Below are 26320 nucleotides of genomic sequence, written 5' to 3' on the forward strand. Positions count from 1 at the left end.
TACGCACTTATAAAAATTGTTACAAATAATACGACTTTAGGAACTTGATTCTTTACAGTTTAATTATGCATCCTAATGTACAGTCTTGAAGAATTTATAAGAGCGGCATGATTTGTTAGAATTGTTGTGATAAATGCGTAAAAAATGTAATTTTGTAGTTAAAATCGGGAAAAAAAATCTTTACGAAGCAACATTTTTAGCTTCAGAATATTAGCTAATTGTCCACACCTGTGGAGTAACGGTCAGCGCGTCTAGCCGCGAAACCAGGTGGCCCGGGTTCGAATCCCGGTCGGGGCAAGTTACCTGGTTGAGGTTTTTTCCGGGGTTTTCCCTCAACCCAATACGAGCAAATGCTGGGTAACTTTCGGTGCTGGACCCCGGACTCATTTCACCGGCATTATCACCCTCATATCATTCAGACGCTAAATAACCTAGATGTTGATACAGCGTCGTAAAATAACCCAATAAAATAAAAAAATTAGCTAATTAAAGAAATTATACTCCTGAATAGTTCATTTTTTATCTGTAATATTCTTTTACCCTTAAAATTAAGAATAATGGTATTTTACAAACAATTTTAAATTAGTGTAACTCTGAAAATATTGAGATTAGGACAAATGTTTATACGACATTTTTTGCTCACAATGTCTTCGGAAATAAGCTCCGTAAGGGACGGTAAATTCTCGTGAATCACCCTGTATATGATCTTGTCTCTATTATCAGGAAACACACTGTGATCAGGACAGCTGAACACCGACGTAAACAAAACACTGAGAGATTCATTTTTAAAAGAAAAAAATAGAACGGTTATATCTCACTTCATTATTTTATTTGGATTGGATAAAAGTAATGGCAACAGTTCGATATTTCTGACATGGCTTTATTCACAGGGGTACAACATTTACGTACCTTCTATATAGTCACCCCCTTATTAATTACCTTTTGCCAAATGTTTGGAAGGCGTCGTACACCATCAGCGCGTCCATCTTTGTTGATGTTCCGTATTGACCGCCCTAAAGCACGGATAAGTTCATCTCTGGTATTGTACCGGGTCCCTCGCAGTGGTTCTTTCACTTTGGTGAAAAGATCGTAATCGCATGGATCATATCGGGTGAGTACGGTGGATGTTCCACAATCTCCCATTGCCAGAGACGCAAGAGGTCCTTGACAGCAGCAGCGGTATGACTCTTTGCATTATAGTGAAGAATGATGGGGTTCTGTACCCCCAAGTGTCGTCGTTTTCTTCTGAGGGCTGAACGAAGGTGGTGCTACAGGAACCTGCAGTAGTAGTCCGCATTTACCGTCTGCCTTGGAGGTACAACATGGTGCAGTATTACCCCATCAATGTCATACGCCACAATGAACATCACCTTCACAGCACTTCCAACAAGGCCTTGCCGAAACGCTTTAACCCATCGTGCCACTGTGCGATATGGCAACGCTGCATCGCCACATGCTTCACGCAGTCCCTGAAAACATTCTTGTGCACTACGACCTCGTGCCACTTCAATTTTGATCCAGGAACGTTGCTCTAGTTTTGTAAACATGATCTTAGGGCGCTCGCACTATCCCTATGAAAGTCAACGTTCTACACACTGCAGTAGATTGACAGAGTGCTGTCGCCGCTGGCTACAGTAACTCATCTAACAGTCCTTGTTCATGTCCATACAGCTGGCAACTCTCGAACGCACCATCGTCACGTGACAGCAATGTTGTCATTACTTTTTATCCAACCTATGTATTTAGAGTTGAAGTTGTGAAGATAATTTGTGGACACCTTGTATTATTGAAAGGTCATACACACATGAAATCATTTAATATACCTACTCGCAAGTAACGAGATCAACTTTCGTTCTCTGGATTACGTAATATACGTGGAATAACTTTCCTTATAATCCCTAAATGAAGATATTAGATTACATTTACTAATGATTGTTCGGTTTAAATAGAAGCATGCACTTAATTTCTTTGCTAGCCATTCTTAACGGGACACTTTTGTGATTTTTAAAACTTTTCCATTTTTCATCCAAACTTTATGAATTTTAAACTACAAGTTTATGCCTACAATACTATTAAATGTACAAAATATGGTGCCATTAAGGATAATAGTTTTGAAATTATATTTTTTAAATATATTTTACACCGACGTCACTAAAAACGCTCCTTACGATAAACTTTTCAAAATGTTTAGTTCATATAGTTTAGTCGTCTAAAATGCAAAGAAGAACAACATGTTTATCCTACCAGAAGAAATTTGACATGTTCTTTAGATGAACCTAATTGTTACACAACCACTGGAATAAATCATAGTCAGAGTTACGAGCCAAGGTTATACAACTCTGTTTTGATAATAAATCCTGACCTAGGTTATTTTGAATTTAATAAATTTGAGGAAAAAATTAAGCAAATTATTTTGTATTCATGTCACCCTTTTCTTTTTTTCTTTTCCTTTATTTCAATATACTATTTAATAATTCCAACTTGGCGGTCTGTTTTTGACGTGATTCTCTACATTTTATCATCGTAATTTTCCCTGTTTTGTTATAATTGTATTAGTTTTGTAGTTTTATTGAAACTCTGTTATGTTCTTTAGTACAAAACATTAATAGAAACCGACCCCGATTACGATCTTGCCAAACCGGGTGTGCGCTACGTCAAAATTATGTATTTATTTTGTATTTTATGTAGCAATAAATAGTCTAAATGCTAAATATAGGCTCAAAAGCATATGATCCATATATCTTAATGTCGTCTGTCATCTGATATCTTCTTCTGCTCCGAACTCTTCTCCCGTTCACCATTCCTTCCAGTACATCCTTCAGTAGGCAGTTGCTTCTCAGCCAGTGACCCAGCCAATTCCTTTGCCTCTTCCTGATCAGTTTCAGCATCATTCTTCCATCACCCACTCTTTCCAACACAGCTTAAGTTATTATTCTATCTGTCCATTTCACACGCTCCATTGTTCTCCATATCCACATTTCAAATGCTTCTAGTCGCTTCTTTTCACTTTTGTAATGAAAATAGTCATGAGAATGTAAATTAATTAGTTTTTGAGTTCAATCTACGTAAAGATTAATTTTTTGGTCCTACAGAATACGTCTGTTACGGTAACAATTAATATTAGAGGAGAAAAATTCCCTCTGGTGCCGGGGATCGACTGTGGATTGAACTTCGTAGTAGCTCAATGGTTAGAGCGCTTGGTACGTAGAACCGAGGACCTGGGTTTGATCCCCGGCGGCGGAGCGAATTTTTCTCCTCTAATATTAATTAATTTTTTAGTTCAGTTTAAATTAGGATGACCAGATGTCCCGTTTTGAACGGTATTTTCCCTTTTTTCAGTCTTTTGTCCCCTGTCCCGAGAAAAGTATGCTCGGGACGCCAAATGGCCCTGTTTTTTTATATGGCGTCCCGTTTCTTCAAATTATCGTTAAAATATTTATTTTTCTTTTATTTTATTAAGAAAGACAAATACATTAGTTTTACAAACATAATTCAGATTGTAAGTTTTGTGTTAGGAATACCTGGTAGCAATGCATCATCATAAAGAGTATTTTCATTGTTGAATTCAATTTGCTCTGACGAAAGGAATCAGTTTTCAGTTAAAACCGTAAAGGCCGTATTAATCACAAAATGTCATTTCAAAAATTTGTCTTGCATGGACTTCTACAGTTTCCAGAAGGCAAGGCCAACACTTCTAGAGCAAATTCTCTGATCAAAGAAATATGATGCAGATTGTACAGCTGATCTTCATGGAGAACGTTAAAATAATTAAAAGGTAATATGAGGCAAAACATTTTGTTATGAAACAACTTCAGAATACAGCGACATGAATATGAGGTCCAATTAACCTGAAATATTTTTAAACAGATAAGTTAACCTAATTAATCCAGACTAGTTGCAATATAAAAAATTATCAACAATGACTTGCATAATTGTTATAGCCTAGTTATTGTAAACGATGTACAGTAATTATTACCATAAAATAAATAAAATTTGATCTCATTGCTCACTGACATTATATAAACACAAGTAATAATGAATGTTTAGACGAAATGTTGATTTATGCCAACTTTAATAAGTGTCCCGTTTTTTTTTTATTTTGGAAATCTGGTCACCCTAGGCCCGGTTTCTTCAACCTTTATTAAATTATAACATTGTGTTATTCCATTTTAACTGTATACTTAACAGTTGAAGCATTTCTTCAACTACTGTTAGTACTAACAGGCTGTTAAAACCTATGTTAATTTAACTGCCCAATTTCATGCAGTTAAATCATTTAACTCTCTGTTAGCATAGAAGTATCCAATATGGCTGGTGTGTTAGATGCTGAACTTATATATCTAGATTATTTAGAAAATGACATCCATGAATACGAGTATATAAACAAAGGGGATGATTTCAGTTATTTGACAGAACAGAAGTTCATACAAAGGTATAGGCTATTTTCTGCCAAGCCTCACTTTTTGCTTTCAACTTACATCCGTTTGTTTGTTTATTCTCATTAATTGGTTTATACTACGAAATAATTTCCAGCATAAGATTTCTTTCGAACGAAGAGAAATTAGTCCCAAGATTTCTTTTTGTTCCAGTGTTTTCCATTTCATAATAGCAATACCAATACGCCGCTCCACGCTATTGTGATACAGACGAGGAAAGAAGCAGAAATCAAACCTGAGAGAATAGAAAGACTTCTATCCTCTCTGAATCAAACAATGGAAACAAGCGAGAATCGCAATTGTCAGAGTTCAGAAAACAGAAGTGAGCCTATACTTGGTTATAGGTTATGGTTAAACTCTAGAATCTCTGGTCCTAACAGAGAGTTAAGAAACAGAATGTTAAAATGTGAAATGTAAAGTTGAAGAAACGCAATATTTTTAACAGCAATTCATACTTTTAACTTACAGTTAATTAACGCTATGTTAGGTTCATTTTAACAAAGGTTGAAGAAACCGGGCCCTAGTCTAATCAATTTTTAAGAGGATTTTCTTATTTTTTCACTATTATTTCACCATAATGTTCCTTTAAAAGCAGATTTTTAAACGCGAATTGCACATACAATTTCCACACTAGATGGGAAAATATAAAAAATTAGCTATCCATCTAATCGTAAGTGTATTTTTTTTTTATTTTAGTAGGTTATTTTACGACACTGTATCAACATCTAAGGTTATTTAGCGTCTGAATGAGATGAAGGTGATAATGCCGGTGAAAGGAGTCCGAGGTCCAACACCGAAAGTTACCTAGGATTTGCTCATATTGGGTTGAGGGAAAACCCCAGAAAAAACCTCAACCAGGTCATTTGTCCAAACCGGGAATCGAACCCGCGCAATCTGGCTTCGCGGCTAGACGCGCTAACCGTTACTCCACAGGTGTGGACTTCGTAAGTGTATGAAAATATTTCCAATACAGACAAAGGAGAGAGAGAGAGAGAGAGAGAGAGAGAGAGAGAGAGAGAGAGAGTATTTCGAGAGAGCAGACGAGATCAATCCTCCGTGAATCACTACGTATATGATAACAATGTGCCCAATTTCAAGAGAGGTTACGAAATGAGCTCATTAACAGTTTCTGAGTGCACACACATGGAGCGCTGGAGTACAGCTATGTCGTGCCCTTAAGACAGAGGCAACACGCGCAGCATTCCATGTGATTCACCTACATTCTACAACTTACCAGAAATGGTTTTGATGGCATCTCCGTTCGCCGTTTCCGTAAGTTTGATAGCGGGCCGCTTCCGTCGTTCGCTGACGTTCTTGGCCGCTTCTGCTGCCAGCACAGAGATGTCTGCGTCATACTCGCCGACCGCCACTTCGATTACTGCACAGAAACCACAACATCACGTCAAAAACAATCCCTCTACTTAACCCCTTGACGTGATTTTAAGTTCTTAAAGCGATTATGTGATTAAGACTAAATACCGTAGCATAATTACAACACTATTCCGGAACAGATGCATTATAGGGGCCAACCATCATATTATACACAAGAAAAGGTCAGCGGATGTAATGGTTCGATTAGAGTCTTTAGTATTCGATAAACATAAAATGCTACCAAATTAAAAATTAAATAAAAATAATTTAAATAGTTTGTTACTAGGTGTGATTTTAACCAGTTTGTATTATATTTTTGGTCCAGGGAAAATAAATTTTACTACTTACTGTCGTTATTTTCGTTTTGAAGTACAAGTTAACGATATAAAACCTGACTGTTAATTAAGAAGTTGGCAAAATATTTTTTTATCGATTGTAACAACAATACATATCAATAGTAACATTCATACTATTCAATCAATAAGGAGATTGGCCCCTATAATGCATCTGTTCGGATTTATCTATAGTAATGTGACAAGAAGTCTAAGATTTATTTGCGAAATCTCAGACCTCGAGTGACATTTATTAGGACTATTACGTGAATAAAATAAAAATGTAAATAATATATTCCTAAAATTCGCTTACAAAATGTTAATAATTATTGTATATTTATGAATATTTAACCTAATCAGACATTGTGAAGTCGAAATAGATGAATAACGATTACTGCAATAAAGAAACTGAATGTTATTCAGTAATGCCAATTGAGAAAAGCGAAATACAGGTTTAAAATGTTAATTACATGTACTGCGCTTTTCTCTTGTTATTATAACAGAAACACGTTTTCATTATCATTATAATTTAATTTAAACATTTTATAGTATAATAAATTACAAATAACCTGATTGATACATTAATTAAATGAACAATTGTTATGAAGGAGTGTCATTTTCTTTAGATACAATGGACATGGAATTAGAACATGTAGATGTAGATGTGGAAGTAGGATTTCGCACTTTATTTAGTACAATGGATTCATGCTCATCGATTTACGTGGAAACAGTTGGCGACAATGATTAAACTGACCATGCGATAAATTGATAGTGATAAATCGAGGTGCAGAAATTATTGCGATGTATGACTGTGATTGGTTGGAATTCAAAATGTCATTATACTGCATTGGCCGAAAATGGAATGACGTCATATAAACGGAATAGTCTATAGAAAATCTAAACTCTAGTGGGATTTAATTGACTATTATAGGATTAGAAGAAAGTATATAAAGATTAGAAGAAATAAAGTTCTCTAATACACTAAAATATTAATTGTCTTCTTAAAATTCTATTTTTCTAATGTTAGCTTCACCGAAACGTTTGAACGGAGCCGACATTTTCAGTTCACTATTTATGCGGTAAACAAATGAAGATCGCAAAGCGTGTTTTATAGTACCGCAAAGAATTTGCAGTTTGAAATGTTGGCAAACAAAGAAAAAAATGCTAGGAAAGTGGTAAAATTGTAAGACAAACAGCCATGTTTGGTTGAAACACGTCCTTTCGTACCGTTTTATTGGTCAAAAGTAGTACGACGTAGTAAAAGTGTAATAGTCATAAAAAATAATTGGATGTAAGTTGCAATACCGCGGAGCAATTGAGCACTCCCCTGTGCATCAGTTTATAATAGTAGTTTCGTTTTCATTGTGGACAAGCAGCATGTGAAAAAAAAATCATTATCGCGTCACTATTGTTGTGCAAGTCTTTGAAATCGGAACAATGTCACAATTTAACTGTCTCACCTCACTTGTTGCCAGATCTTAGTTAATGGTATCAACAATTAATTAGAATATTTCTAGATTTGGACACCGCGGAGAAAAACTAGACGTGGCAATGTCGCACACGTTTCGAAGTGGCTCACCTCGCTGCAGTAATATTGTTGTTTTTACAAGTCAATAATGCAACTGAGATCTGCAGCTCACAAACGAAAGTCACTCGTCCATAATGAGACTACTATAAAAGCTTCGATTCAGTGGCGCCAACTTTTGAAAAACACTGGATGCGATCAAACATTTGAGTTGTAAATTCACAAAAAAAAAAAAAAAAAAAAAAAAAAAACTCTCAAATCCTCTCTTCCATGTATCATGATATAAATGCTCATATAATATTGATGTGACTACGGATAGTATATGTAATATATGTATAATGCTAAAAATAACTAAATGGAGCTTTGAGGAAGATTTTGAAATGTATTGATTAGTCTAAGGTCCAGGGGCTATGTTCCATTTCCGATCACATAATATAAACGCTAACATGTGGAAGAGAACAACCAGGATCGCCACGTTGCACAGTGGTCTAAAATCCATATTTAGGAGGACAAATGCAGAAAAATGATATGTAAAAAAATGAAATTAAACCCTTAAATTATTTTTCCTATATAACTGAGTAACACTCAATTGATAATCTTAATCAGCGGAGGTGGCTGCATAGCGAGATAAGATGCCGGTAACATGCCACATTTCGCCACCCAGCATTCTTACTCAGCAAGCGCCGCGAGTCTGCCGTTTTCCTTGTGCTGTAACTCTGTTGTAAGTGGTCGATTCCATTCATATTTGGTACCAGTATGTCAAGTAGTTCTTTGGGTATGTAACATTGTTTGTTTTTGTTACATTTAATGTTATTATAGTATGTAAAATTAGCATGAATGGACACGGGACAAAATATAAATTTAACCATTGAGTGCAGACTTTGCTAAAGTAGAGAAAACAAAACCCCCTTTGGTTCGTCCAAAAATGATTTTTTTTCACTTCCTCCACTATTTACCTCTATTTTAAATCTAGTCTTAAGGTGCGCAGATTTGCGGAGGTAATAATTTATGAGCACTATTCTTTCGAGGTGCAGTAGTGCAATTTTTCTCGGTTGCAGTTATTTCAATATCTGTGAACCAAATCCGTTTCCGCAGTATAATTCAGGGAATTCAAGATGACAGCTTGTTAATTATGTGCCAAATAAGCTTCCCGAGTGTCCAAAAGGTGCAATAGTACCTAAAATGTAACATTTCCCCCCCCCCATAAGATTTTGTCTAAATGCATCCCCCTGTGAGGGGCACTTCTGTTCATGCCAATGTAAACAGAGTTTGTACACAAAACAAATGTACTAAGTGTAACTACTGTATAAAATTTCATAAAAATCTGTTAGATAGGACAAAAGTTACTAATTTTGTCTTATTGCGCCCCCCTATAAGGGGTGGTTACAGTTAGACCAACGTAATGAGAGCTTGTATACAAAACATACATGCTATCTGTAACTACTTTGTAAAATTTCATAAAAATTTGTTAAATAGGAGAAAAGTTACTAATTTTGTCTAATTGTGCCCCCTAAAAGGGGTAGTTCTCCTTATACCAACGTAATCAGAACTTGTATACAAAACATATATGTTCCTTGTAACTGTTTTGTAAAATTTCGTACAAATCTATCAAATACGAGAAAAGTTACTAATTTTGTTTAATTGCGCCCCCCTATAAGGGGTAGTTCCCCTTATACCAACGTAACGAGAGCTTGTATACAAGACATACATGCTACCTGTAACTACTTTGTAAAATTTCATAAAAATCTGTTAAATAGGAGAAAAGTTACTAATTTTGTCTAATTGCGCCCCCTGTATGGGGTAGTTCCCCTTATAAGAGCGTAATCAGAGCTTATATACAAAACATATATGCTACTAGTAACTGCTTTGTAAAATTTCATAAAAATCTGTTAAATAGGAGAAAAGTTATTAATTTTGTCTAATTGCGCCCCCACTATAAGGGGTGGTTCCCCTTATACCAACGTAACGAGAGCTTGTATACAAAACATATATGCTACCTGTAACTGCTATGTAAATTTCATAAAAATCTGTTAAATAGGAGAAAAGTTACTAATTTTATGTAATTGCGCCCCCTGTATGGGGTAGTTCCCCTTATACGAACGTAATCAGAGCTTGTATACAAAACATATATGCTACTTGTAACTGCTTTGTAAAATTTCATAAAATTCTGTCAGATAGGAGAAAAGTTTCTAATTTTGTCTAAATGCGCCCCCCTATAAGGGGTAGTTCCCCTTATACCAACGTAACGAGAGCTTGCATACAAAACATATATGCTACCTGTAACTGCTGTGTAAAATTTCATAAAAATCTGTTTTTTATTGGGTTATTTTACGACGCTGTATCAACATCTAGGTTATTTAGCGTCTGAATGATATGAAGGTGATAATGCCGGTGAAATGAGTCCGGGGTCCAGCACCGAAAGTTACCCAGCATTTGCTCCTATTGGGTTGAGGGAAAACCCCGGAAAAAACCTCAACCAGGTAACTTGCCCCGACCGGGAATCGAACCCGGGCCACCTGGTTTCGCAGCCAGACGCGCTGACCGTTACTCCACAGGTGTGGACAAAAATCTGTTAGGTAGCTGAAAAGTTATTAATATGTCCCGCAAATTTCCATTCTAGACCACTGTGCGTTGGTTGGTAACAGCCGCTAGATGAAGTATACAGTAGAACCTGTATTATCCGTGGTAATAAAGGGGATGGACGGAACAGTTACTCGAAAAAGTCGGATAATCCATACCATAAAATATTTTCGTAAATTAAGTGGATAATACTTGCACTTTTTTAATTTCCTCCCTGGTCTTGTGTTCAACACGCTAGGTAGTGAATCAGTATTTATCTCATTTAAGTCTGGTTGTCAACGACAAGTTTTTAATGGGTAAGAAAATTCCTTGTAATAGCCGTTAGCGGAAAAATAGGAATGGTACAGGTCTCGTGTTGTAGATTTACGTACTTTCTACACTGTATTGTTGATTTTTATTAATTCTTGCACAATTGTAACATCAATCTCATATTCTGATGCGAGATGAGCCACAGTTTCTTTCCCCAAACCACTAAATTATTTGCACTTTTTTTGGTACTTAGCACGACACGTTTTGTTTTGTCACTCATGGAATATATTTTATACAGTAGAAGTTCTACAGTACAGCGACTCGAATAGTAGACCATACTGTGTAAGTGTCAAGGCTTCCAATAACCCTCTCAAGAAAAAGCAAATACGTACTGGTACTAATATAATGTGCAGTAGTACCGGTATGCATAATCGAAGTTTTACTGTAGTTGCTCCATGCAATTCAAACGAGTTTTATAACATGACTTCTTTTGCAGTCGCTAGACGGCATCATAGTGAAACTGGTAAAAGTTGTTGTCTTCAAAGCCCGCCCCATAAGCCTGATTAATCTGTTATATGTGATCTGGGGTTCCATTTAGCATTCTTCTATATTTTTTTGTGAATGGGCCCACTAATTTCAACCAACAAATAAAAACTCCTCCATACTAATAACTATATAAAAAAATCTCCGTATTATTTTGTGCATAGTTGTTTTGAAAAATTAGGTACCTGTGCCTAGTTTTAGGAATGAAATAGAACGTTTAATTATGTATATTTTTAATCTGGGGTCCAGACTTCTTTCTGAAATGAAAATATACGTATATCTACTGTAATAGAACGTGGTCTCACCATTATGTTGCAAATGCGTTTTTCCTAACTGCACTTTGTTCTATACATTCGTCACATCTTCTAAATTAAACTTTCCAGCACTAGGCCTATGCCTATGTGGTACCACTGGTACCAAATTAGCGGTAGGAGAAACGAAGTGCACACCAATAGCCTACATTCTTACTCGTTAAAAAAAGTCTGTTATCTACTGATTTCAATAAGCAATTCATTTAGTTATTTATCCACTACGTATCAAGATAAGAGATGATGATGATGATGATAATAATAATAATAATAATAATAATAATAATAGTAATAATAATAATAACAACAACAACAAATTATTGGGTGGGCTCGGAAGTTGGCGCTACTATTTCGACTAACAGAGGGTAAATGGAATGGAGATCTGATTTCTGTATTGTATTAAAATATTAATATTTTCATTAGTATTAAATACAGTCTGATCCGTTTGGGTATGGTTAATTTTAATTTATTATTATAAAGCTATTACAATAGCAGGAAAAATTTCTTGCTGGTTATATTATGATTAAAAGATGGGAGTTTCCATATAATATGTCAATCAACAATGCATAATCTGAAAGGACAAATGAAAATCGTAGATGATTAAAATGGCTACTACAAATCAACAGGGGGCACAATGTATTCATTGGTATGCTAAATTTGAGAGCGTTAAAAGAGTTCAAAGAGAATTTCGACGTGAGTATGGTGTACGTAATATACCTAAATACAATTCCATAATGTTGTGGTCTCGAAGATTTGTAGAAACAGGTTGTGTTAAAAAAAAAAAAAAAACATGTAGGAGGTCACAGGCGAAACCCAGTACGAGAAGCAGCTATCTATTGGCTTGGTCCCCAAACTCCCAGATCTAACACCTCCTGACTTCTTCGTGTGAGGTTCTGTTGAAGACATTGTCTGTTCACAGAAAGCCACGAACATGAACGATCTGAGAGTAAGAATTACTCAAACTTTTCAACAAATCACCCCTCTTATGTTACAATGGACATGCGTCACCGTTATGAGTCGTGCAGGGTGCGCAATGGGGGTCATGTTGAGCTCTGAGGAATCTCCCATCTTTCAGTATTGTATGCACAACGTTTCAACAAATAAAGTTCAGTTGTAAAAGTTTTACAGTGTTTTTATTTTGTCCATACCCAAACGGATCATCCTGTATATCCTGAGTTTAACATAAAACTTCAAGGAAAGAATGTACTCACAAGTAAGATAAGGATAATATTTCTAAATTTTGGAAAATATTTCTGCAAGATGTACGAGTACTTTTATACACACACTAGTGGCTTGTGCAGCAAATGCTGCAAACTAAGTTCATTAGACGTTCAAATAAACATTTTTCAGATTTATTTTCAATGAAGAATGCCAGACATTCGGAAAGTTATTTGCTTCCATAATAATGAAAGATACTCTCTCTCGAGCCAATACTGAAGAGAACCACGCATATAAATATCTACACCACACCGCCATTAAATATATGAAAAAGACCCAACCCCACTTGATTAATAATTATAAAAATATTTTATTTTTAATAATATTATCTTACGTAAGTTTCATAGCTTTCAGTAACATATACTATATATACTATATAGCCGCCACTCAGTAAAATATAGAAATTAAAAACTAATTTAAGTTATTCTCTACATCTACTTAAATAACCCCAAAACGTTTCACTTACATATCATCAATATAGCATTAATATGTATAATTAATGAAAAATTGTCATATCACGGTATTAACTACAATAATATTTCATTTCTAATGGTAATAATGTCATCAAATCACCTCAAGTTTTGTAGTTTTTAATATCCAATACACAGCTTATTCAGAAAATTACATACCACAGAATAGAACCTGTAAATTATTTTTAGTAAGTGTTTTATTCTGAAATGCAACACGGCCGACTTGAGCTCGCCTCGCTTCTCCTTTACAAAAAAGCGAAGGCAATATCAAGTCGGCCGTGAATGCTATTAGCTAGTTCTCAAAACTGACAATAGATGGATTTTGTAAAATAGGAAAATTATGTTTAAAAATTGACATTTCACTGAAAACTACTATTTTTCCGAAAAACTTTGAGTTCCAAGCTTCAAAATGAGGGGTCATTTATTAAAATCAGTCCAGCCGTTTTCCCGTAATTTCCATTACCACTTCAAATTATATATAATGTTTATTCCAAGTAAGTTTAGTATCGAAAATCACGAACACGTTGAATAAGCTGAATACAATTCTTTTTTAAGGTTTGGAAATATCTGACAGCTGCTCCTTCTCTTAATACTCGGGGTAAATGACATTATGGGACAATCAGTACCAGCACTTGTGTAATTTCTCTATTTACAGCATTACAAGGAGAACCACTTGTTTGTGCCGTAGTTGGCATGGGTTACACGTCTCCTTTCCTTTCTCCATCTCCCACAACGTCGTGGCTGACGAACATCAGTAACAAACTCTAGTATCATACACTACGATTAAGTAATTCTACACATTTCTTATTTTTCTTAGTTATTTCTGTCAGTGATTGCCCTTTTCTTTGAACCTCATATAACATTAGACGGATATATCACAGGATTCTCGTGAATTGGGGTCAGCACGTCGCCGAGTCGAAGTAGGACATCATACTGATAAAGGAAAAAAAAATATCCATGCCCTGGGTGAGATTTAAAACAGTTGCTTACGAGATTATACAAACTGGCGCATAGCGCTTGAAATACGGGTCTAAAGTGGTTCCCGCGTAACGCCAATTCTGCCGCTCTAAGCGCTGTTCGGTTCTAGATATTCGTCGCAGAACACTTAAATGACACTGACATTTGGGACATTTAATGGACTGACCGTTGCTTATTAAAAGCTTCATACACTATTTTATGGTCAACAATAGTAATATACGTTACAAGAGCGGTATGTTGACGTTTTCATGTTCGAGGAAAAGATTGAAAAAGCGAAACGTAGTTGAGCTTTTTTAATTTCCGACAACATGAAAACAAACATACCGCTCGTGTATCGTACATTATTTTGTGCGAAGATAGTTTATTACATACCTGAAAGACGAATTTCTAATTAGTTGCAATGAAATCTCCATGTTGGTTTCTGTTTAATGACGGCAACTTCGGAAAGCCAAAATATCTTTCTTCAACATTGTTGCTATAAAATGTTTTCTGTGTTTACTATATTGCAGCAGGCCGTGATATACGCCTGTCTTTTTTTTTTCCCCAGTCTATAAAAGCGAACTTAAAACAAACGGTAAGGTTATGTAATGATTTATTTTTCGTTTTAATATTTTAACAATATTATTTATATAACATATTGCAGTAATAACATCGGCATCTGGAATCTCGTTGATTTTTTCACGGCTTCCTTAATGTTACTTGTATCAGAAATGCAATAAGTTTCGTGGAGTAGTAGACTTTACTTAATTTTTGCAAATATTTAAAAACAACAATTAACATTGCAATTTAGGTGAAATTGCAGTGGTAAGTTTCCAATTTATAATTATTTTTTATGTTAAACGTCTCTAAAAATTATATGTTAAAAGCCTAAAGCAGTAAAATGAATGTCGCGCTTAAGCGGTAAGAAGAGGGAAATTGTTATGTGTGTTACGTTGGGAATACTGAATGTGGTATTTCACACTTACCGCGTATTGGTTCTGTGCGGAAAACAAGCAAATACGCACGATCTCGCACAAACGTAATTTCAAAACTTCTACGTCTCAATTATATTAAAATAAATGGCTGTCATTCTTGATATTAAAAGATATTACATAGGCCTATAAACTAAGGCACTACCTTCCTGTTGTTCAATTCATACACCATACCTTTTCGAAAATAATGAAAGGAACTTAATACATGAACACTGTAGTCTATCCTTTTCAAGTGTTTACTATTATTATTATTATTATTATTATTATTATTATTATTATTATTATTATTATTATTATTATTGTCGACCTGGTAGGCGAGTTGGTATAGCGCTGGCCTTCTACGCCCAAGGTTGCGGGTTCGATCCCGGGCCAGGTCGATGGCATTTAAATGTGCTTAAATGCGACAGGCTCATGTCAGTAGATTTACTGACAAAATTTCGGTACATCCGGCGACGCTGATATAACCTCTGCAGTTGCGAGCGTCGTTAAATAAAACATAACATTTATTATTATTATTATTATTATTATTATTATTATTATTATTATTATTACTACTACTTACAAATGGCTTTTAAGGAACCCGCAGATTCATTGCCGCCCTCACATAAGTCCGCCATCGGTCCCTATCCTGTGCAAGATTAATCCAGTCTCCATCATCATCATATCCCACCTCCCTCAAATCTATTTTAATATTATACTCCCATCTACGTCTCGGCATCCCCAAAGGTCTTTTCCCCTCCGGCCTCCCAACTAACAATCTATATGCATTTCTGGATTCGCCCATACGTGCTACATGCCCTGCCCATATCAAACATTATTATTATTATTATTATTATTATTATTATTATTAATTTCCAATGAATTAAGGTATTGCATTATCTCCCATTTCCCTGAATTCACAATTTAATCATTTGTAAGTGGGCCTAACTTTTCCCTTTCTTTTTAAAAAAATATATTGACGTTGAAGTGTTATGACTTTTACTAATGGAAACTGTAGTCACAATGCATGGTAAGTACAATTGTGTGATTTTTCTTGCACACCTTGTAGTGGTAAAATATATATCTGATAGGCCTGCTGATTAATCTGTAGTGGATAATAATAGCAAATGCTGTAATATTTTAATGTGTATAAACAGTTTTTAAATTAGAAGTTAGAATTAAATTCAATTAGACAGTTAGTCTGCAATATATGTGATTAGAAATGGTTTCCGCATTTGACGATTTCCCAAAACATAAACAAATATCTCAGGAGTCTCAGGGACTTTTTTTTTTTTGTCCATTGGCACATGCGCATCTGCTCTCTTTTCTCTTTTAGTAATGTCTGCATCTCGCTCCACTGAGGTGCTTTCTGTCGCCACTCATAACATGTCAATTTAATTAACGCATAAAGAACAATCTTCTCTACACCATGCAGTGATAGTTGTACCTTATCACAACGAATAACTGTAGTAATTATTATTTATTACTCGTAATGTCGTAGGAACACTAGCGCACACTATAGCATGCAATAGAAAATCTCAGTTATTCTGTTACCTTTCGTGATAAAATGACGAAATTATGACGTAGCTGTGTAGCAGTTCTATTGTTGTAGCCCAGCAGTGTCAGAGTTGTAAGCTCCGAAACCGGTTGTGGTGCTAGAGACGTCCAGTCGGAGCGTGAACTTGCTTATGTCTGTGGAAGCACCGGAGCACGCAACGAGTTATAGTGGAGCGCTCCGCTCCGTTTAGGCTGTGTCTGACAACGCTGTTGTAGCCTATACGACGTATGTAGCGATTATTATTCAGAAATTTAGCTACACACGACTTATAAACGAACTATTCATTGTATATATTCATTTATTTATTTAGCCAAGTCATTTTATATTTGCGTATTTATACATCATTTCGTTATTTGAGCTGTATTTCTCCATTTACCCATTCATTATTTATTTATTTGCATAATTATCCATCATTCGTTATTAATGTATTTGCATATTTACTCATTTCTTTATTGGTCTTTCATTTGACTCATTTATCGAAGTCATTTTCAATTTGTGTGATTATTCATTCGCGTATTTATTCATAATTTCGCTCTTTACTTGATTTCTCGATTTAATAATTTATATAGTCATTTATTTTTCTAATTCATCTTCTATTTGCGTGTCCAATTACATTTGTATTTATGTGTGTGTTTATTTACTTTCGTATTTATCATTTCCTTATTTATTTCAGTGCGTGTATCTTGTAACTCATTTCTTTATTACCTTACCATTTTCTTGGAGCGTGTTTATTTGCTTTCATATTAATTCGTATATTTATTCATCATTTACATATTTATTTTGAGTGCATATGTCTATTTATTTACTCCGTGAAAGATACAAAATGAATATTAATACATGGGTAGTGAAAGGACTTCTTTTTGGCGCTAGGGGAACTTCATTTAAGTTAACCAAAACCATTCTTCTTTCTCTTAAATTTTCTAATGAGGACATTAACAAAATTTGTCTAATGGTATTGAGAGATTCATTATCCATTTTACACAATCACTTGTACTCGTATAATATTATGTTTTTTTTTTTTCACCGTATTTCATTACTCTTCAATGTATTTTCATCTCATGTTTCTCCGAAATCAAATTGTACTTTATTTTTAAATTTATCATCGTTCCGTATTCTCTCCGCAATCATATTGTATTTTTCATTTAACCTCTGCTTTGTGTTCTGGATCCTAGTGGTCAGCCGTAGATTTCGGCCAGATGTCCCAAATTGTGGAATTTGTTGTTGTATCCATCTACCCGATTCATTTTCGATTGGCACGTCAATTTATTTGTATATTTATTTACATAATTATTTATTATCCCCTTATTTGTGTGTACTTATCTATTACTCAATTTTGTACAGTTTATAGTTAATACGTGTATATTTATGTACATGTTTATATATTTTATTCACTTATTTATGCATTCAAATTTTCTATATATATATATATATATATATATATGCAATTTATTTCATTTCATTTATATTTTTGTCAACGATATTGGAACCATTAACCCACGTAACATCCGTAAACAACTTCGTGTCACTTCTTATAAGCAGTGGAGCGCATTACCTGGGAAAGGTAAAGGAATTACATTCTACTCTCACTGGAGAAAAGGTAACACCTGGATTAGCAATAAGAAAGGTCTATCTTGTGGCCAATGGACCGAGGCCATTAAAATGAGCACCAATGTCATCGCAGTTAGATCTCTCCCCGGTAGAAGCCTTAGCAGTACCCTTGCAGGAGATGCAATGAGCATGAAACGTTACCCCACGTGCTAGGTTTCTGCCCTCAGGGCGAATTACTGCGAATTGACAGACATAACACAGTCCGCTCAATAATTTCTAACAGATTAAGGGAACATGGTGAATACGAAGTACATGAGGAAGTTCAATGTCTTTCTACGGAAGGATCTACACGGCGTGCTGACATCATAATAATTGACAGAGATAAAAAAAAACTGGTCTCATTCTTGACCCCACTGTACCGTTCGAAATTAATGAAGATCAACCAAAGCAGGTACATGAAGAGAAACGCGCTATTTACCTTCCATGCTGTGATGATCTCAGTCATAAATGTAATATTCAAGATTGGAATATCATTGGACTTATGTTTGGTGCGCGAGGAACAGTTCCCAAATTTACATTGGAGATCCTCAGAAAATTAAAAGTTCCTGATAAGACTCTTCAGACAATTGCATCAACCATTTTAAAAACTTCATTGAACATCATCAATCACCATCTCTATTCAGCTTTATAATATTCAATGTATATTATTTATTTTCAATAAATTTTTATCGTTTTGATAGCTACCACAATTTGTCGCAGAATATTCTTTTTTAAAATTTCATTATGTATTTTTTTAACATTAATTTACATTTTCTTTTTTGTTCATTTGAATTGATTAGGATGCCGATATTTTAAATCCAAGATTTGGACGGCTATCATTTCGATTATGTTGTTCATTTATTTATGCAATCTGATTTTCTACTTTCTTTTTTTTTTTTACAGTTTATTTCATTTCATTTATATTTGCGTATTTCTATTTAATGTTTTTGTATTTGCGTTGTTGTTTTGTTATTGGTTTGCGTATTTAGTCCTTTCACTCATAGCAGCTTTTCCTTTCCAGTGTTGCCAAGTCAGCGGTTTTATAGCTAAATCTGGTGTTTTTAGGACTATGGTCATCTACAGAATTTTACCGTCAGCGGCTTGCTATTTATTTGGCGTTTTTTTATGATTCCAGGCAGAGAGAGATGATATTTTTAAGTTTATTTTTCTGTAAAGATGTTATCATTTTTTATATGTATTTGCGGACAATGACAGTTAATCATAAACCAGAATTTAGTATGGTATTAACACACTTTTTCATTGTGCGAGTATACAATATCAACGTTTTATGTGAATTAGATTTGGTGCAACCATGTCCATTTCCTGCTTCATCCATTGTTGTACAAATCAAGTATTCTGCATTCGTTAAACTCTTAATCTAATGTATACATTATTTTTGTAAATGAATTAATGTATTTAATCATAAAGAATAGATAGAACTGAATTATTATATATATATATATATATATATATATATATATATATTTAATTTATCATTCCGCATTAAAGTTTATGTAACACAGATATACTTAAAACTTAAAACCAGACTCATTGTTAGCAGGCATGTTTCCAGTTCAGTGTGAAATCAGATTTCGAACTGAATGGTGTGACTGTGAATGTGATTATTTCCGAAGTGTCCAGTATATTCTTGATCTACTTCATTCAATTTTGAATATGCCGCGTAAAACTACATACTAACAAAATTTCAGAGATGTGTGAGAGAGAAAAAAAAAGCATAATGTGTTGAAAGATCGTGTGGAAGAAGTTACCGGTGATATTTCGAAAGCTCGGTGTAAATGTTGTAAGGTGATATTGAATTCAAAATATTTAGATTTAATTACCCATGCTGATAATTATAGGCTACACACAAAAAAAGAAGAGTAGCGAGTGTTTTTCTGTTGTTCGACAATATAAAATTGCCATTCACAACAAACTTCTGGGCAGAGGTGAGTATTATTTCAATTTCCAGAGTATTATAAATATTAGAATTTTTTTTAAATTTGAAACCTAAAATTCTCCAGTTCCTAAAACTAGGCTATATAGTTTGTATTTCAAATTTGGAAATGATGTGTTAAGAAAAATCTGGAGTTTTTTTTAACTACAGTTTAGCGGTTTTTTTAAGCTTGTGCGGCGGTAAATGGAATTCTGAGTTGGCAACACTGGGGAACTCAATCTCTTTTGACGCGTTCAAATAGAACGACATGCCCTGACAGTAACAACGCAGGAAGCTTTCAACCGGAAACGTGCCGTTCCCGTACGCTATACGTTCGCACGCAAGTTTATTCCGACTTGCCTGTGTTCACTTTACAATACGTTTCCTTCCCCACTGTAGAAACTGCACGTCATCAACGTAATTATGTTTTGTAGTAAGGTATATTTTCCCAGCCATAGCCTTATTTGTCTCAATGTCGTGGATTTTTTAATTAATTAGCTCCCATGTTTATAGCATATAAAGTGTGACGTCCTACAATGAAACAACACAAATCTAACTACAGAGCAAAGGTTGGCAACCTTTCATGAAGGCTGTATCAAATTACTATTTTGAAGTAATCTGGAGTGCCAGCTTTCAGTAGAAATGTCTGGCTTGGTTACAGGTTTGCGCATCCACCATCATTATTAGAGTCCTGGGCTGCTATTCATAGACATTTCACTAACCAGCGCTACGAGCGTGCTAAACTAGTCCCGACTATCGACCAGTAACTTGTACAGGATTCATATCATATCATATCGCTAACATTGGTTTATGAATACGAAAAACGTTAGTTCGCTGATCATCCACCGGAAGCCCGCGCTAAAAATATCTATGAATATGGCCCCTGATGTTTAGGCATTTATAACATTTAAAATAGGAAGGTAAAAAGGGTAATAAAAACGTAAAAAAGGCACAATAATCTTTGAAAAAGTCATATTATATTTTAGCAATAAATTTAAATCATATCAACATAACTCACATATTTACTTCGTAGGTGACACATGTTGACTTATAAAATACTTTTTTTTTTCGTGATTAACTGTCTTTTCACAAACCTTACATAACAAAACTGTCCCATCGGTTGAAAACACATGGGCACCAAATTCACTAGCGTAAGCATGAAGTTTACTTTTCAATGGTTCACTGAATTTAGGCATTCTAGCTAACCGATCTTACACCTTCTGTCACCCGATAATAACTGGCTATTCGTCACTCATATTTCTTTCTCCTACAATAATAAACACGTGTAGCACAAAACTGTAACAGTAAAGGCTCATTCACAATGAAAATTAAACATAACGTAAGCGTTAACTTAAAAATTTAAACGTTACGGTAAAATCAAGAACATTCATGATGGGAACATAAACACAATCGCTAAGATACTTGGTAACCATAGAAACATAACAACGACGCCATTTCCTCATATTCTGTCGTATTCATCATCGCTCCACGATTGTGTACTGTTTGCAAATCACGTAAGCATAAGCATGAAAGTTTGGAGTTTGCAAACTTTCATGTTAACGTCTAACGGCAATGTTTATGTGACTCATTGTGATTGATCCCATTTGATAAACTGGCCGCAAACTTCTGTGTTTATGTTACGATTATGTTTAATTTTCATTGTGAATGGGGCTTAAGACTTGAAAATATGAAAGCAAACAATTGAAAATGTTACGTGACAACTTCTATGACAACGAGCTTAATATTTAAAATTATAAAGCTGATTTTTGGTACCGTGAAGACATGACAATATTATATTTGTAACTGGATTGTCGATCATTATTCATATTACACCAATAGTATTAAAGCATGATTATTAGCAGATTAAGCACCGAAATAAATTATTTCTATTTACTATTGTTAGTAAAGTTAGTCATTGTTTCAAATATTTAAATTTCATACACATTACATTATAATTAATTAGAAAATCGCAAATAAACAAGAAATATTGCTTTAAAATTACAAAAAAGACATTTATTAGTAAGAAACACCTTACAAAGTCAAAAAAGACAAAATAAAAACTGCCCCTTTCACTTTGATTTACTCCAAATCACATGTATATCTATGCAAATGATTTAATTCCACCCAGTAAAATAGGCATTTTGCCAAACATCCGAGCTCTAATCATTATTGTATTGTTTTAATTAAATCGAGATTGAACTGTTACTTCTCCAAATAGCATTTCAACTAATTCTTTCTGAGCAGCGATTTGTTTGAAAGATTACTTTCTTTGTTATGTTTTTGTATTACATAGAACTAACCTACAAGATAATGTAATATTGTGAAGTTTGTATCAACAAAAATTCAGTACATATTCCCAGGAGAAATCATTAGTATTGTTATTCACAGAATTTCTACTATGATTTTACCCCAAGCTTTCACCACTCTCTCCTCACCGGCCAGATTATTAAACATAATATAGTGGAATGTCCCTTAATGTTAAGGGATTATAGGTTATTAGCTGTAGCTCTCCTATTACAGTCGTTGAAACACAGAGGCAATGTCTAGGTTTTAAAAATAAAGTGAGGATAATTTTAATAAATTCATGCTATAAACCAGTAATATATTCTATGTATTTCGACGACATTCTTAAAACTAAAACTATTAGAAATTATTACAATATACATAATCGGTCTTACTAATAAGATTTCTCATAGGCTACAGCCCTATAACTGCATTATACTTATACAACGAACAACTCGTTTATAAGACGTGTGTAAATTCCGGACTAACAATACTGCGTAACAAATTTTAACTTTTTTTTTTTTTTTTGCGCTGGGCGTGTGATACATGTTTTCTATATAATTTGAGCCTCCTGAATACGAATATGACAATAAAAAACAGCTGTTGGTTACGGTTTTTGAGAAATTTTCGAATTTATATCGATTAAAAATACTGCTTTATATAATGACAATAAGGTTAAATACTCAAGATTACATCTTTCTTTTTCTCCATTTTCTTTTATATTGGGCAACAGGTACATCACGAGCTAAAGTTGAACAATAGTCAGTTTTGTATAACAGTTTCCTTCCCTGGCTCTAGTGATTGTCGTGTTGGTCATACTTTTATTTTATAATGCTTATTCGAACGTGACTGTCCCATTCATATAGAAAGCAGCAAAATTTTGTGTAGCCTAATTGCATTCCAAGAAGCAATGCTACAACCTTCAAATCCGCACATATAAACTATTCGTAATTTGAATATTATGACTAAAGCTCACTTTAAAGAAATACACGTCTTACACAGAATACTAACACCAAGGAAATCTCCTGGTAAACTGAAGCGATTTCATACGTGTTTCTCCCCCTCCAAATGGAATCGAAAAGGGCAATAAAACAATTTCCGCTTCTAGAAGTGGTTTTGGCAGGGTGGCTTATTGGAAAATATAAACTACAGCAATGTCATTAAAGCTCACAGTGAAAGAAAATGCACATCTCAAGTAAAATTAGGTAAACTCAAGTGAATTCATACCGCGAACCTGTTTCACCTCCTCCAAATAGACTCGTAAAAGGGCAATAAAATAATTTCCATTTCTACAAGTGTTTCTAACATGTTGGCCTACTTGTATTAATATTGTTTCCATATAATCGGTCGTCACATTTGTAAAACAAAATAGCTACACACGAAATACGGTAATTTTTTAAGTAAAATGAACAGAAAAGAAATTTACATTCACTTCTCCTTCTCTTCGAAATCTTGAACTCTTCTATTCCTTCGTACCTGTCGTCTCGCTTCACTTAACCTTTCTTCCCACCATAATCTGAACACACGCTCTCGCCATGAAACAATACTAACAATACCATCCCATCGCACCTCCTCATACTCATCCTCTTTCACAATAGCCCTGCCAAGACTCTGGAATTCGTTACCTATTAGCATTAGGGACTGTCGAAATAAAATTCAATTCAAACGCAAACTAACTAGGCACTTGGTCAGTAATTGAGACTCGTTCAGACATGGTTTCTTGTAAATAGTTCTCTTAATCTATCACAAAATATTTCAATATCCGGTAATTTCATCACTATAGATTTTTGTTATTGTAGGTTTAATTTGTAATTCAGTAAATACAAAAATATTTTTTGTTCTTAACTTCTATGATAAAATGTCTAGCTTTCATTAATCAGGTAATCTTGTCGTACTTTAATTGTAATTGTAAATTTAATGTTAATCGTAATTTTATTGTTCATATTATAGTTGTAATCCCCTGGTAGAGGGGCAGAGAAGGCCTGACGGCCTTATCTCTACCAGGTTAAATAAATAAATACTACTACTACTAGAATGAATTATATTGTGCATCTTGAAAACCCGAACTGATGGAGCATTTTGCTTGTTATTTTTTAATTCGAAATTAGTCAGAATTTGTTAGTTTTATGTCTAGCGCAAAATGACTGTTGACCAGTGTAACCATTAGTAAGTTAACTTTAATCATTAGGGAAACAAATATTTTCTTTCCAATTTCAGTGTAAATAATAACCTATATGGTAGGAGATTTTTCCGTAGCCTGGTATCGCTATTTGGGTCTTATAGCTTTAATGTACAAGAATGAGGTAATATGTATTTCTTCATCGCAGACGAGTTGTCTTGCGACATTTAATTTGCATGCTCTGGAACGGATAAGCTGCCTAGCTGTTTGTGAATAACAAGTTCAACGTAAGAAGGAACTATAATAAATTTCATTTCAAGTGTGCGGACCGTACTGTAAACATTCCGTAAGAAGTCTTCCTCTGTGTTTTGTTGCTTTTGTTTGAAATGGCCATCAAGAGAACTTCTTGTAGTTATTGGATGTAGTTCTTGAATAGTGTCACTTCCAGATTTTCCAGTATATCTTCATTTCTTCTCCGATTTCACCTGATGAATCTTGCAGTTCGTTGCATGAAGTGCATTGATATAGGAACAATTTTAATATGCACCGAAAAAGGTCAACTTTCGTTTTCTGGATTACAAAATTAAAAAAATAATCATAATAACTGACAGAGATAAAAAAACCGGTCTCATTCTTGACCCCACTGTACCGTTTGAAATTAGTGAATATCAACCAAAGCAGGTACATGAAGAGAAAAAAAAACTGGTCTCATTCTTGACCCCACTGTACCGTTCGAAATTAGTGAAGATCAACCAAAGCAGGTACATGAAGAGAAAAAAAACTGGTCTCATTCTTGACCCCACTGTACCGTTTGAAATTAGTGAAGATCAACCAAAGCAGGTACATGAAGAGAAAAAAAAATGGTCTCATTCTTGACCCCACTGTACCGTTTGAAATTAGTGAATATCAACCAAAGCAGGTACATGAAGAGAAAAAAAACTGGTCTCATTCTTGACCCCACTGTACCGTTCGAAATTAGTGAAGATCAACCAAAGCAGGTACATGAAGAGAAAAAAAACTGGTCTCATTCTTGACCCCACTGTACCGTTCGAAATTAGTGAATATCAACCAAAGCAGGTACATGAAGAGAAAAAAACTGGTCTCATTCTTGACCCCACTGTACCGTTCGAAATTAGTGAATATCAACCAAAGCAGGTACATGAAGAGAAAAAAAAACAGGTCTCATTCTTGACCCCACTGTACAGTTCGAAATTAGTGAATATCAACCAAAGCAGGTACATGAAGAGAAAAAAACTGGTCTCATTCTTGACCCCACTGTACCGTTCGAAATTAGTGAATATTAACCAAAGCAGGTACATGAAGAGAAAAAAAACTGGTCTCATTCTTGACCCCACTGTACCGTTCGAAATTAGTGAAGATCAACCAAAGCAGGTACATGAAGAGAAAAAAAACTGGTCTCATTCTTGACCCCACTGTACCGTTCGAAATTAGTGAAGATCAACCAAAGCAGGTACATGAAGAGAAAAAAAACTGGTCTCATTCTTGACCCCACTGTACCGTTCGAAATTAATGAAGATCAACCAAAGCAGGTACATGAAGAGAAACGCGCTATTTACCTTCCATGCTGTGATGATCTCAGTCATAAATGTAATATTCAAGATTGGAATATCATTGGACTTATGTTTGGTGCGCGAGGAACAATTCCCAAATTTACATTCGAGATCCTCAGAAAATTAAAGGTTCCTGATAAGACTCTTCAGACAATTACATCAACCATTTTAAAATCTTCATTGAACATCATCAATCACCATTGTAGCACTGTTTAAGTAGATACAATCTACGCCTACAAAGTGAATAAAAATTGTGAAACACTACTTGTAGCTTTCTTATTTTCAATTGTATGAAATGTATACATACAA

General features: G+C 34.6%; 1 protein-coding gene across 1 annotated transcript in view; it reads right to left on the bottom strand.

The window, feature by feature from the left end:
* The window catches only part of LOC138716020 (ATP-binding cassette sub-family G member 1), a 356377-nt gene that overhangs the window by 38185 nt on the left and 291872 nt on the right, over nucleotides 1–26320 (bottom strand). The window contains exon 8 of the mRNA XM_069848948.1: nucleotides 5671–5814. Within this exon, the coding sequence (XP_069705049.1) occupies nucleotides 5671–5814 (144 nt within the window). The remainder of the gene's footprint in view (nucleotides 1–5670; nucleotides 5815–26320) is intronic.

This window comes from Periplaneta americana, chromosome 2 (genome assembly GCF_040183065.1).
Source record: "Periplaneta americana isolate PAMFEO1 chromosome 2, P.americana_PAMFEO1_priV1, whole genome shotgun sequence".
Lineage (NCBI taxonomy): Eukaryota > Metazoa > Arthropoda > Insecta > Blattodea > Blattidae > Periplaneta > Periplaneta americana.